This window comes from Vulpes lagopus, chromosome 12 (genome assembly GCF_018345385.1).
Source record: "Vulpes lagopus strain Blue_001 chromosome 12, ASM1834538v1, whole genome shotgun sequence".
Taxonomy (NCBI): domain Eukaryota; kingdom Metazoa; phylum Chordata; class Mammalia; order Carnivora; family Canidae; genus Vulpes; species Vulpes lagopus.
The window spans coordinates 34,590,542-34,604,416 of NC_054835.1; the positions used below are offsets into that span (position 1 = coordinate 34,590,542).

Here is a 13,875-nt window from a genome sequence, read left to right on the forward strand (position 1 = left end):
CTTTTAACACTTAAACATGGCTTCCATTGTTTAGGGAGCAATGCTATGGGGAGGGAGATCTCTGTTCTGGAGGATTGGATCTCACTCATACTGCTTCTTGTGCTGTCTTTCTATTGTTTTTCATCCTAACCTTCTGTTTTATGTTTCCCCTTTACATGTATCTTTCTTCTTCTTTTTTCTTTATTTTTAAGATTTTATTTGCTTGAGTGAGAGAGAGAGAGTGGCGAGCACAGAGGGAGAGGGAGAAGCATACCCCTGCTGAGCAGAGAGCCCAATGCAGGGCTTGATTCTAGGACTCTGGGATCATGACCTGAGCTTAAAGGCAGATGTTTAACCTCCTGAGCCACCCAGGCACCCCTGCATGCATCTCTCTATAGATTGCTGGTTCCTTCAATTCCTCCTTCAGAGGTTCTGGCAGTATACTGAGCTCCTCCCTCAACCTCAGTGCTGACATTTCAGCCTTTTCTGGTCTGTCAGATCAGTTTTGTTTGCCTGTATTCCATCTTACAGAATTTTGTTCACAATTCATCTGCTGTAATTTCTTTTTCTATTGCCTATGTCCTATTGTGCGGTAAATAACTATGTTTAGTCCACCAAGTTTAACTGGAAATCCTATGCAAATTTTTTAAAAGATTTATTTATTTTAGACAGAGCTGAGTGAGAGAACACACATGAGAGAGAGAGAGCGCGCGTGCGCGCGAGAGAGTGCGCACTAGCAGGAGGGGGAGAGGGAGAGAGAGTCCTAAGCAGACTCCATCCTGAGTACAGAGTCCACGTGGGGGTCAATCCCACAACCCTGAAATCACTATCAGAACCGAAACTAAGAATTGGATGCTTAACTGACTCTGCCACCGAGGTGCCCCAACTATTTTCTATTAATATAGTATGAAAGCACAAATATACACATTTCCCCATTTCCTTCCATATCCCATATTATAAAGCTTCTTCTATATAAGTATTTGTATTCTTTATTTTAACAGATACTGTAATTGCCCTTAAAAGAAAAACAAAATGGCCATGCCAATTTATATCTAGACAACATATTCACATGGTAGTTAATATCATGGATTCTGAAGCCTGACTGTGCAGGGTTTGAATCCTGCCTCTTTGACTCATTTGCTGGATGACCTTGGTGAATTCCTTGATCTCTTTAGTTTCCTCTTCTATAAAATTGGGATAATAGCACCTCCTTTAAGTCAGTGTGAGGATTCAGTAAGGTAAACTAGGTAAAGTGCTTATACAGTGTCTAATATAATGAAGAGTAGTGCTCTGTTAGCTATCATTTATTGTTTGTGTTTACTGAGATCTGACCAAAAATAAACATTCTATATTTTCTTCAACAGTTCTTTCTGTGGAGTTTAATTGTAATTTTTTAGGAAACCTTTTAGAAATCTTTTAAAATTACATTTTGTATTAAATGCAAATTACCGGAGACAATTATTTGCCTATTGTATTCACTTTATACTTTTGAAAAAGCCTGTAATATTTGTTGATTTTTTTTTTCTGTTGCATAGCACTCCCACCAAAGGCATAGAGAACAAAGCTTTTGATCGCAATACAGAATCTCTCTTTGAAGAACTGTCTTCAGCTGGCTCAGGCCTAATTGGAGATGTGGATGAAGGAGCAGATTTACTAGGTATGATAGCTTATCTGAAGAAGTATCATACTGTAATAGTTTTTTAAGTGATTTAATTGAAAATTCCTTTAAAATGTCCCTAACTGCTGCTCAGTAGCACAGTTATTGTACTTTCAGGCAATAAATAGGAACGTAGTCTTTGAGATCACAAGTTTTATTTTATTTTATTTTATTTTATTTTATTTTATTTTATTTTATTTATTTATTATTTATTTATTTATTTATTTATTTATTTATTTTTAAAGATTTTATAGAGATCACAAGTTTTAAATGAAAGTATCTTTGTGTATGGATATCCCTCAAATTGAATTGTACTTTAATTTGTATTTTGAAAATCATACAGCACATTTTATTAAACATGTGCTGCATATATTCCAAAAACAGTATTTCACATAAGGAGCACAGTGATCAAAAAAAAAAAAAAAAGAAGGAGCACAGTGATTTTATTTTATTTTATATATATATATATATATATAAAATAAAATATATATATATAAGTGTGTGTGCATCCAGGGTGTGGATGTGTAGATGTGTAGATGTATAGATTAATAGGTAGTTAGTTCCTGGCTTAGGTAGACTTCTTTAAATTCTATTGACCTTAATTAGATAAGAAAATATAATACTTGGGGTCTATTTATTTATTTATTTGTGATTTCACAGCATATTCTGTTTGGACATGTAATCATTTTAGAGTTTGTGTTGTAGAAGATACCTGGTTTGAAAAAGAATACTGCATTTGACTGTTCCATTATTTATCTGATAACCTTTGCCAAGTAGTTAACCTCTCCCGGCCTTAGTTTCTTTGATAGAATGAAGGAGTTGGATTCTAGTTCTTGGGTTGAGCAAACTGTGGCTCATGGGTCCAAATTCAGCTCATCTCCTCTGTGTTCAAATAAAGCTTTATTGGAATACAGCCTATCTTATTTATTTACTTATTGTCTATAGTTGGTTTTGCACCCAATAGCAGAATTAAGTAGTCTATAACAGAGATCATATGGCTTCCAAAGACTTAAAATATTCACTATCTGACACTTTACAGAAAGAATGGATAGACTCCTTCTCTAGGGGATCTCTGAAGTCTCTTTCAACAATAATTACATATGTCAATTAGTTTGGGCTTGCCTTTCTTTTAACTTACAATCTTACAGAAATTGAAAGCCTTACTGTATTAAAAAACCTATGCCTTTGGAATAGAAACTGGTCTTTAAAAATTTTTGTATCTATTATTGACATTATAATTCAGACTACAGTGTTCTCAAAAGGTGCTGTTTGTTAATTTTTGCGAATATGGGGTGGGATTACTTGCATTAATTTGGGTTAAATTTATTGATTACCATTATATTCTTCAAAGTTTGAAGTATTTTTTGAAGGAAATATAAGTTCTGTCTAAATGGAACTCATAGTCTATCTAGTAAGAGAGATTGAAAGTTTATTATAAGTAAAACTTTTTAAATTAGGCATAAACTCCCACTGTTAAAGTCTAAGTAAAGTATTGGAAGCAATTGAATGAGTTTGCATTTCTCAAGGAGGGCTAAAGATTAATTCTTAAGAAACACCCCATTTTTACATTTTAGCTTACACTTTAAATTTAGTTAACTTTAAATTATGAATGAAAAGTTCTGTTTAAGAAACTGAGTCCCTGGCAAAATTGAAGGATAGATGCAAAAAACGTTAGAAGAATTTTTGTGTTTAAATTTGCATTCAAATTTATATGCAATAAAGTTCACTCTTTATGATGAATTTTTTTACTTTTGCCAAAGCATAGAGTTGTATAATCACTACTAGAAGCAATATACGTCCCTGGAAAGTTCCTTCATGTTGCAACTTTGTATTTAATTAGAATGAAGTATTTGTAATGCAGTTTGTATACCCTGCTACTCATAATCCAATATTGAATAATATAATTTTTGAGGTTGGTGGTCATTCCTTTTTGTAAAAGTTAAGAAGCCACAGAGTACTTAGAAATAATTGTAGTCTTTTAAAATCAAGTATTTTCTGAAAGCTTCCATTCTTTAAGTCAGAAAATTAAGCATAATGAATAGGTTAAAAGCAAAATCCTGATACTGTGGGTTTCTTTCTACTTTGAAAATAAGAAATAGACTGTAAACTAGTGTCTTTTCCCTTTTGCAGATAATGATATATTTATCTCTAGAATGTTCCAGATTAGAAGATTTTACTCTAATACCTTGAGTGTAGTGACTTATGCCTACGTGAATACCTTTTGATCGAAGATGGTAAATGAAATTTCCTAGGCTCATTCATATTTGTTCCCTGGCTTATCTTCTATACAATTTCATGATAGCAATTGAAGTGTAATACTAAATGGAATATAGTGAAACTAACAAAATTGTTTCCCAAAGTTCTTTAATTGACTTTGGGTTGATAAATAAGTATGCAACCCATTTCTATAACTCATTATTCATTTTCTTAATTACTATATTATTGTAAAACTCTTCTCTTGTTCAAGGATATAAATTTTTGTAATCATTATGCATATACTCCACACTTAGATTATTTTTTTCCCAGATTTTAGCAATTTAAAAGAGGTAAATCCCTCCCCACTCCATTTGTCCTTGTCCTTTGACTTTCTTATTTTTGTCAGTCCTTTTTCCATTCACTTTAGTCATGTACTTTCCACAGCCACACTCAAGAACTTGGAAATTGCACATCCTACTCTTGGGGTTTTTTCTTTCTCTTGATTATCCTTCTGTGTTTTCAACTTCACTGTCTTTACTTCTTCTATTATCATTTAAACATGTTCAGATGTTTTCCATTTAATTTTTTTTTTAAGATTTTATTTATTTATTCATGACAGACAGAGAGAGGCAGAGACACAGGCAGAGGGAGAAGCAGGCTCCATGCAGGGAGCCCGACCTGGGACTCAATCCCAGGTCTCTAGGATCACACCCCATGCTGAAGGTGGCGCTAAACCGCTGAGCCACCGGGGCTGCCCAGGTGTTTTCCATTTAAAAGTGAAAGCACTGCCCCCTTCTAACCCTCCATCTTCAGTACCTTCATGCCCTATCACTCACTTAGGTTCCATTTCTGGTCACACCTTTATGCAGCACTATCAAAGAGATATCTCTTCTGTGTCTGACACTATTCTAGATGCTTGTGATACATCAGTGAACAAAGCAGACTTCTTGAAAGTAAAGCTGCTTTTTAACTGCCAGGATTTCCCTTTCCCACTTGCATCTCATCCCCCTGTAGTCTGTGTGGGATTATTCCCTGCACTCATCTTGTGTGAAGCCACCTTCTTGTTTGCTATATTCAGCGGTTCCTTCTACACTCTTTTCACAGAACTCTTCAGATAACCTTTGTCTTTAACACCATCTTTGTTGGATTTCTGTGATAGCAGACTTTCCTACCTCTGATTCTTCTTTTTCAGCCTTCTTTTTCTGCCCACCTTTCAGGATATCAGTATCCTAGGCCTGCTTCTTTGTTTGGGAAATCTTATTTGCTCTTGTTTCTTGGCTTTTGTGGATAATTGCTTCACAGTTTTTATCACTTTCCAAGATCTTTTTCTAGTGCCACAGACTATTATTTCCAAACACTCCATGAGACACCCTTAAGATGATTTGTGGGGCTTTACCCTTGATTTGTCTACAGGTCAGTTCATCATGTTCGTTGTCCTGTTCAAGGCTGTTCTTGGTCCAACACCATACTGTCTGAGTGAATGCCTCACCGTCCACTCAATTCTCTGTTCAGAATCTCTCCTTTTTCCCTCAGAACCAATCACCATGGCTTGTTTACTCCTTTTCTTTAAAAAAAAAAAAAATGTATATGTAACTCTTTATATATCTCCTTGCCTCTATTTAAATGGCATATCCTCCTATTGGAATTCTGTCTTGATCACCTAGTTAAAGCTTAGTTGTCCTGGAAATGTATTCTTGTGGCACTTGTTTTCTTTATTATGCCACTCTTTATACTTCACTGTGATTTTATACATACTCATCTCCCTCGGTAGGCTATAAGCTCAATGTCAAGACAACTTTGTCCTTTGCTCATATGGAGTCTTGAGCACCATAGCACAGTGATTAAGTGAATGGATCGCTAAACAGAATAGTTCTTATGGTTTTATTTCACCTCTAATTCTGTGATTCTTCACCTTTTAGGATTAAAACCTCTTTATGGGAATTTGTAAGAAAGCAGTGTACTTTTGGGAAAATGCATGTACAGGTAGACAAAATTGTGCATACTTTCTCAAGGGGTTAACAGATAATTTGGAGGCCCAACTATGGAGCTAACTTGAGGATTGATGCTAAAATCCAAATGAGACTTCTATGATTTTAAAATCTGCCAGGCAATTTTTACATGTTTTAATAGGTGAAGTTTTCAAATATGTTAGACCTAATAAATTTATATTTAGTTGAAACCTTGAATAGAAATGCAGCCACTTCAAGTTATGTTTTTCTTATGGTTATGAGTTAGCTTTTATCAATACATTTCAAAGTGAAAATTTTGGACAATCCAACTGATCATATATTAAATTTATACATGAGATTTTGAGAGAACTCTTCACTGAGAATGTGTAAATTATGGGAACTACATTAGATATGATTCCCATGTAGTACATATTTCAAATTTTTTTCTTATTTATAATACTTACACTTTACTGTGTTTAGTTAATGGTTTCTCTACATCTTTTAAATTTTATTGTCTCCTCTCTCTCATTGAAATTAATGAGTGTAGATCTTGCTTTCTGGAAACAATCTAATTGTGATTCTCATTCATTTTTCTCTTGGGCTGCTTACCCAGGGGAATATTCTGGTGTGTATGCTTTTAAATACTTTAATATTACTGCTTTTTAAGCAAGGTGTTCTTGGCTGCTATTCTCATGTAATGCTTTCTCATCATTTTTTTTCCGCTCAACTTTTTTTTTTTTTTTGCCTTCCATATATTTTCAGCTTTTATGCTTATCTCCCTACATGCTTGAGAGTTTATAACAAACATAGTCATTACGTAAGCTTTTTTCAACCAATCTAGACTCAATTTCTTCTGACTGTATAGCTTTATTGAAAGTTAACATTAGTCGACAGCAAATATTTCAGCATATCTTGCCAAAATTCATTTGGAATTGTAATTTGGAAACCTTTTTAGTTTGTCTTTATTTTTACCTTCTGGAGAATACATAGATGATTAAATAAGCTACTATTTCTCATATTTAATTCTTCATGGAGAAGTACCCTGATCTTTGAGAATATTTGAGATAATGATAATATAGACAGAATATGAGTTCATATGTGAGCATTGAATTTTTAGCATTTCTAGGTTGGTTTTAAATTATCTTTAAGTCATTTGAAATACTGCTTTTTAAAAAATCAAGAGACATGATAACTCCTTTTCCTTATGTAGTTTTCTTAGGATTTTTCCTTCCTGTATAGCTGGGTTATATTAATACTACTTCTTCCATTATATGCGGTTTTCTAATTAGCTTAGGATAAGTGATTGGTGAGTCTTTTGCTTTGCTTTGTTTTTTGCTTTTTTGTTATTGTAGTTTTTTGAGATACATTCCCTAGTGTGTTGTTTTATTTCTTCAGTTTCTTATAAGTGGCAAATTAAATAACTTTCTTCTCCCTAAAGATCATTGCATTGAATCTTGCTTTGAGTGCTCTGCCTATATTACAGTCCTTATTAAGTTATTAAACAGGATTCTGTAAAGTAATAACTAAACATTATCATTTCAGAGGTGGCACTTTGAGAGAAACTTTATATTATTGATGTGGGATTTTCAATCTAATCATTCAGTTTCATTGTGTAAAAGAATTGGTAAAGCATTTTTTAAAGGTATAACATCAAAGATCATCCCTTAGGAATGAAGGAAATCATCTTAATTTCTGTCTTTCGCACATCATTATGCATTAAATCATAACACTGATTCCAGATGTATTTCATATCATGCATAAAGCTTTACAAATTAATAATCTATTTTCATGCTGTTTCTTACATAAAACATTTCTTGTTCTTTGTTTTTGCTTTACATGGAATGCATGGGCTTTAAGACCATAATTTCTTTGGTAAGGTTTCATCTGCATTGGGGTTCCGTCTTTCTTTGGCCTTGTTTCTGCCTGTTCTTTCTTAGTAACACTTAATTTTTAGGCAAAAGCCTACAATACCAGCTGTGATTTGCAAATGATTTTTGATCTGTATTAATGCTTACTCTTTTCTTCCTCTAAACATTTTACTGCTGCTTTTTAGAATATTGGGCAGAAAAGTCTTGATCATTTTGAAATATTATCTATGAGAAACAAAATATAGACTAAGTTACAAGGAATTGGCTAACAATCTTTAGTTTTGTTTTGTGATGGATAATCATTTATAATTCTACAATCTATATAAGTAGATATATGAAATGAAATTATAGACAAAAATAAGGTTACTAAAGGACAGATAAAATTTATAAGTTAAAATTTGAGGCTCTAGTTTATATAATACCAGTTTATATAATTTTTAATAATTTTTTTGAAAGCTTTTTTTTTTTTTGATAGGAATGGGTCGTGAAGTTGAGAATCTTATATTAGAAAATACACAACTGTTGGAAACCAAGTAAGTATATACAAAATTTTAAAAGGAACACAAGATATTGAATTTTCTCATCTGAGTCAATGACGATATTTAATAACACAGCATGCGACTGCCGTTGAGCTACCTTATCTTGTTCCCCTCCCTGTGTGTTTGCTTCTGTGCACACATGCATAAGCAAATGGGCAGTGGGACCCGATTTCACTGATGGATAGGTTTTGTTGCTCTGTTTTGTTTTTTGCAAAAACAGATTTTCATCTCCTTTCCACTCTACAAGTATTTGTGTCTCTTAACCTTCTGGATTTGTCATGTGCTTTTTTGGCTCCCTCCCCTGGAATGCCCATTTTATTTTCTCCTGGGGTTTCTTTATTTCTACATAAATATTTTGATCTATACCCAACCCAGTTCTCCTCTATAGTTGTCGATTTTCAGGTATAATTTGTGGGGTCTTAGGCCCTCAAACATATTGGAGTCCGGTTTAGTGGGGCAGGTCCTGAGTCCTGTGGAAAGCAGTCCAGGTCCCTTTGTTAATTTGCTGTGTCAGAGCAACTTTGGAACATCTGGGTAGATCCAAAATAGAATGCGGTGATGAGATACCATGCCCATCTGTACCCAAAAGAACTAGATCTTAGAATTTTTTTTCCAGGTTTTCCCCCAGGTTTAGACTTTTTACTCATTAGTTATTAAAAGGTAAATTGAAAGATAAATTTTACTTTATTGATTAGGTAATTTTTTTCCCCAGAATTTAACAACAGTATCCTTATGGATGCTGTTTTGTAAAAGTTTAATCTTAGTTAATTTTGACATTTTTATTAGTTGGTGGTCTGTTTTGCTTAGCTTATTCTTTGGTTAAGTGGAAGAGTGAAAACTTGCATGATTGTGTTTTTTTTTATCTTGATCTACAAACAATACCGGGTGGAATCTCTTTAAAATATTCAGTTATTCAGCTTTGACAGCGTAGTTCCTTTAGTTTGAAAGAGAACAGGTTGAAAGAGTATTCATTTGTAACGATATATGTGCAATATGTGTTTCTTAGACATGCTTTGAATGTAGTGAAGAATGATTTGATAGCAAAGGTGGATGAGCTGACCTGTGAGAAGGATGTGCTGCAGGGGGAGCTGGAGGCTGTAAAACAAGCCAAGCTGAAGCTAGAGGAGAAGAATAAGGAGCTGGAGGAGGAGCTTAGGAAGTAAGTTTTCTCTGTGGTCTTCTGAACCCAACTGTCTTTGCCAGGGTGCCAGAAAGGGTCTCAGGTATCACCCTGAGGTTGGCCTCTCTGTCCATAACCCTTAAGAGGCAAGGAGCACGAGTGGCCTGGAAGGGGGCCAAGTGCCAGGCGCTGATTCCACTGTGAGCATGCCCCTTCTCTGACCCAGTGTCATCATTGTCACTTTTTGTGGCTGTCATAATATGAAAAAAGTTAGTAGAACCACTCTAAAATTTGCTAATACAGAAATTAGAAACATTTTTTCCCTTCACCCAGCTTTCTTTAATACCTGTTTTTTTCTGAGAACAGTGCTACCCTAATGTTCCCCTAAGTGAAGGCAGCTAAATACTCTGGAAAGAAAAATAATTATTTAGTGTTGATTAAAATTTTTGATATACCCTTTCATTCCTTGAAAAGATGAACTCAAATAACATATTCTGGTTTCTTCCCCACTAGAGCTCGCGCAGAAGCCGAAGATGCACGGCAAAAAGCAAAAGATGATGATGATGTAGGTTTATGATTTCAGATTTTTTTCTTACTACATTTTGGTTTTTAAGAAAATCTTGCTAATTAAGCTTTGGATACGGCATTATAGAAAGGAAGTCAGAAGATCTGTTTGTGGTCATAAATAGGATAGCTCATGCTCCCACATGATATGCAGAGGCTAAGCTTTCTGGCTACATGTGGTGTGCCATTTTTTTTTTTTTATGGCTCTGTGGTGTGACCTCTGTTTGCATGTTCAAGCTCAAGGACCAACTGAAACATTGTGGGTTTTATTACTGTTTGTTTTATCTCAAATTTTCACTTAGAAATATGAAAGCTTAATAATAAAAGTTACTTATAGTATGAAACATAAGAAGATGAATTCTAGAACTTTAGTTGTAGGCAGTCAGCTTATATTGTTTTCAACATATGTAAATACAAGACTAAATGAGTTTCTTGTCAATATAATTAGCATAGTGGTAGTTCTTTTGGTAGCTAGATTATCATTCCTGTAACAGATGTTTGCTGGTCAACCGTCAGATTTTTTTTTTTTTAAAGACTATTCTTTTTTTTTTTTTTTTTTTTTTAAGATTTTATTTATTTATTCATGAGAGACACAGAGAGGCAGAGACACAGGCAGAGGGAGAAACAGGCTTCATGCGGGGAGCCCGATGCGGGACTTGATCCTGGGTCCCTAGGATCAGGCCCTGGGCTGAAGGCAGGCACTAAACCACTGAGCCACCCAGGCTGCCCCAAGCATCAGACTTGAGATATGTGGGTACCCTGTACAAAATGATTACTTAATACTCCTGCTATATTGCTCTTTTTTTAATATATAATACTTGGTACCTACCAAAAATATATGTATAATATATGTAAGTTTTGAACATAATAATTTAACAGAATGAACCCATCACCTAAGAACTAGAACATTATCAAACACTGAAGCCACCCTCTGCTTCTCCCCTCCAGAGGAGACCACTATCCTATATTTATCATTTTCTTACCTTTCAAAAAAAATGATTTTATCAGAGCACCTGGTTGGCTTAGTTGGTAGAGCCTGTGACTCTTGATCTTAGAGTCATGAGTTCAAGCCCCACGTTGAATGTAGAGATTAATTTACAAGAAGTTTTTTAAAAATAATTTTATATCACACATATATGTATCCCTACAAAATATGGTTTCATTTTCCTTGTTTTTTATTTCATACTTGGAGATTTACTTCTTATACTCAGCATTATGTTTTTGAGATTCACCTATGTTGTAGTATAGTGCTGGAAGTTATTCATGTTCACTGCTTTATAATATCTCATTGTATGAATATATTATAATTTATATATCTGTTTTCCTATTAATGGATATTTAGGTTATTTCCAGCTTTTTACTACCACAAACAATGCTGTTGTTAAGGAACATTATAGTGCAAGTCTCCTGGTACTTAGGAATGTGATTGCTGTGCTGCAGATGCAGAATCCCTGAAGCCTCTGTTGTTTGACTTCTGTTTAAAGGAGAGGCAAAGTTTGTAGTAGGAAGACAAAGGAAGTGGTCACCAAGGTCTAAACTCAGGTCTTTCTTAACTGTCCCACCCATCAGCAAAACAAAAGCTCTACAGTTAAACCAGTCTTCCTCCCCAGAAAAGCATTTAGGAATTGCAGTAGAAGGAAGGTGACTTGAGCATGCTTTTGGGTCTTACCGTGCTTATGTCCTTTACCCTCCCTAAGAAGAATTCTAGTTAATATACTTGTCTCCAGCTTGTATTTCTTTTGGGGCTTTAGTGACTCTTAACAGTTGGGCGCCTTGGTACCTAGCCAATATATGTAGATGATGGGTAGTTTGAGATAAATGAACCCCTTTCAGAACTAACTTGTAACAAATTGCTGAATAATTAGCATTTGTTATAGAATATCCACTTTAAAAAATGTTTTAGAGGAACATTTCCAGGGAGCATGTTAAATCTGTATAGATAGGTTAATAACTTCTTTAATCTCCCTTGGTTTTAGCTCAGAATCTACAGTGTTCTTATTTCCTTTGTAGTATGTTCAAATATCTATATTTCTACTCGGAAATTTAATTGCTTGCCTCTTTTCAGTCATAAGTAATTATTTAAATCTCTTTGGTGATTTTATTTTTATAAGGTTATTTTTCTTTAAATGTTCCAGTAGATTAGAAATTAAGAAGCATTTCAAAGTTTTAAGATTTTGCTTAAATTTAACATAACACCAAAAACAAATAATAGGCTCCCAGAGTGATCTGCAGCATTCTTTTTGTTACAGAGTGATATTCCCACAGCCCAAAGGAAGCGGTTTACTAGGGTAGAAATGGCCCGCGTTCTAATGGAGAGAAACCAATACAAAGAGAGATTGATGGAGCTTCAGGAAGCTGTTCGATGGACAGAGATGATTCGGTTTGTAGGAGAAGTGCCTCTTGGTGCTTTTCTAGTTTTGTTTCCTAGGTTTGAACATTCCTTACTCAGAACCAGAGGCCTGCCTTGGGGATCCAAACCTCTTATTCTGTTTATTAGGAAATACTTTCTAAAGTAACACTAGGAATTATGGACAGAATGTGATCAAAATGGGTGCCTTTTGGGCAAAGGGCCCTTGGAGAATGTTCCTATGACCTCTAAAAGGGAATTGTTACTACTTAGGAATGATGGTCATTTTTCAAAAGAATATAGAAATTGACACTACTTTTACAGTAATGTTAGGAAAAGATAAAAATTTCATGTGCCACCCAGGAAACAAAATCATTTTTACTCCTTGTTTTTCTGTAAAATACTCGTCTGATTTCCCCTCCTTCCTGGCTATTCATGCAAAATGTACCTTCCATTGACATCTTTATTGATTGGATCTTAGCTCTAACCTGATGCTGCCATCTAATGGCCATATTCTCAGTAATAGTGCTCCTTACTTTAATTTAGGAAGCGCTCATGAGAAGTTTGTGGACTAGTTGCCCCCTAATTTACCCGTATTTTTGAGTTTGGATTCCTACCTCAGATTTACCAATAACAGTACACATACACTGACATGTTGTTTTAAAGCTTATGAACATATTTTTTAACCTCCAACTTTTACTTCTTTTGATCACATTACTTAACAGTTTATATGTCCTTTAGCAGTGTCATTCTAGAATGAAAGTACTTTGTATAGCACATTTATAATTTGCTAAACTTGTAATTGCTGCTAAGAAGGGATGAGTATTCTAATCTTCATTAAATTGATCAAATAAACTAATGTACTAAGCAGTTTGTCCTTAAATATTTAATAGATATTAAATAAATAATAAATATTTTAAAAATTGAAGGAGGAACACCTTGGTGGCTCAGTTGGTTAAGCCTCTGACTCTTGACTTCAGCTCAGGTCATGATCTTAGGATGGTAAGATCAGGCTGTGTTATTGGGCTCTGCCTTCTGCTGGACATCCCACCCCCCCAGTCCCCCGCCTGCAACTCTCTTCCTCTCGCCCTCCCCCACTCTCTCTTTCAAATAGATAGATAGATAGATAGATAGTCTTTTTTAAAAATTGAGGTATAGAGAGAGGCTCCATTTTTTTTAAAGGTTTTATTTTTTTATTTATTCATGAGAGACGTACAGGGGAGTGGGGCAGAAAGGCAGAGACACAGGCAGAGGGAGAAGCAGGCTTCACGCAGGGAGTCCAACATGGGACTCGATCCCGGGTCTCCAGGATCATGCCCTGGGCTGAAGGCGGCGCTAAACCGCTGAGCCACCCGGGCTGCCCTCCATTTTTTTTTTTTTTAAGATTTATTTATTTTAGAAAGAGAACATGAGCCAGAGGGGCAGAGAGGGAGAGAGAATCTCAAGCAAACTCCACATCCTGCTTGGAGCCAGCATGGGGCTCAGTCACACAACACCAAGATCATGACTTGAGCCAAACCCAAGAGTCAGATGCTCAACTGACTATGCCACCCAGGCTCCCCAGCGGGCTCCACTTTTTTTCATTGCTACTTTTAATTCTAGCAGCCATGTGGTAGTCCACAAGTGAAAAGACGTGGTGCCTCACTTTTAACTTCT

At 35.1% G+C, this 13,875-nt stretch overlaps 1 protein-coding gene across 8 annotated transcripts in view; it reads left to right on the plus strand.

Annotated features, from left to right (window-relative positions):
• Window positions 1–13,875, plus strand: part of SPAG9 (sperm associated antigen 9) — a 149,460-nt gene that overhangs the window by 101,027 nt on the left and 34,558 nt on the right. For all 8 annotated transcript variants that reach the window (XM_041724570.1, XM_041724571.1, XM_041724567.1 and 5 more), the window contains 5 exons: window positions 1,515–1,636; window positions 8,125–8,182; window positions 9,195–9,347; window positions 9,822–9,873; window positions 12,122–12,252. In XM_041724570.1, the coding sequence (XP_041580504.1) occupies window positions 1,515–1,636; window positions 8,125–8,182; window positions 9,195–9,347; window positions 9,822–9,873; window positions 12,122–12,252 (516 nt within the window). The remainder of the gene's footprint in view (window positions 1–1,514; window positions 1,637–8,124; window positions 8,183–9,194; window positions 9,348–9,821; window positions 9,874–12,121; window positions 12,253–13,875) is intronic.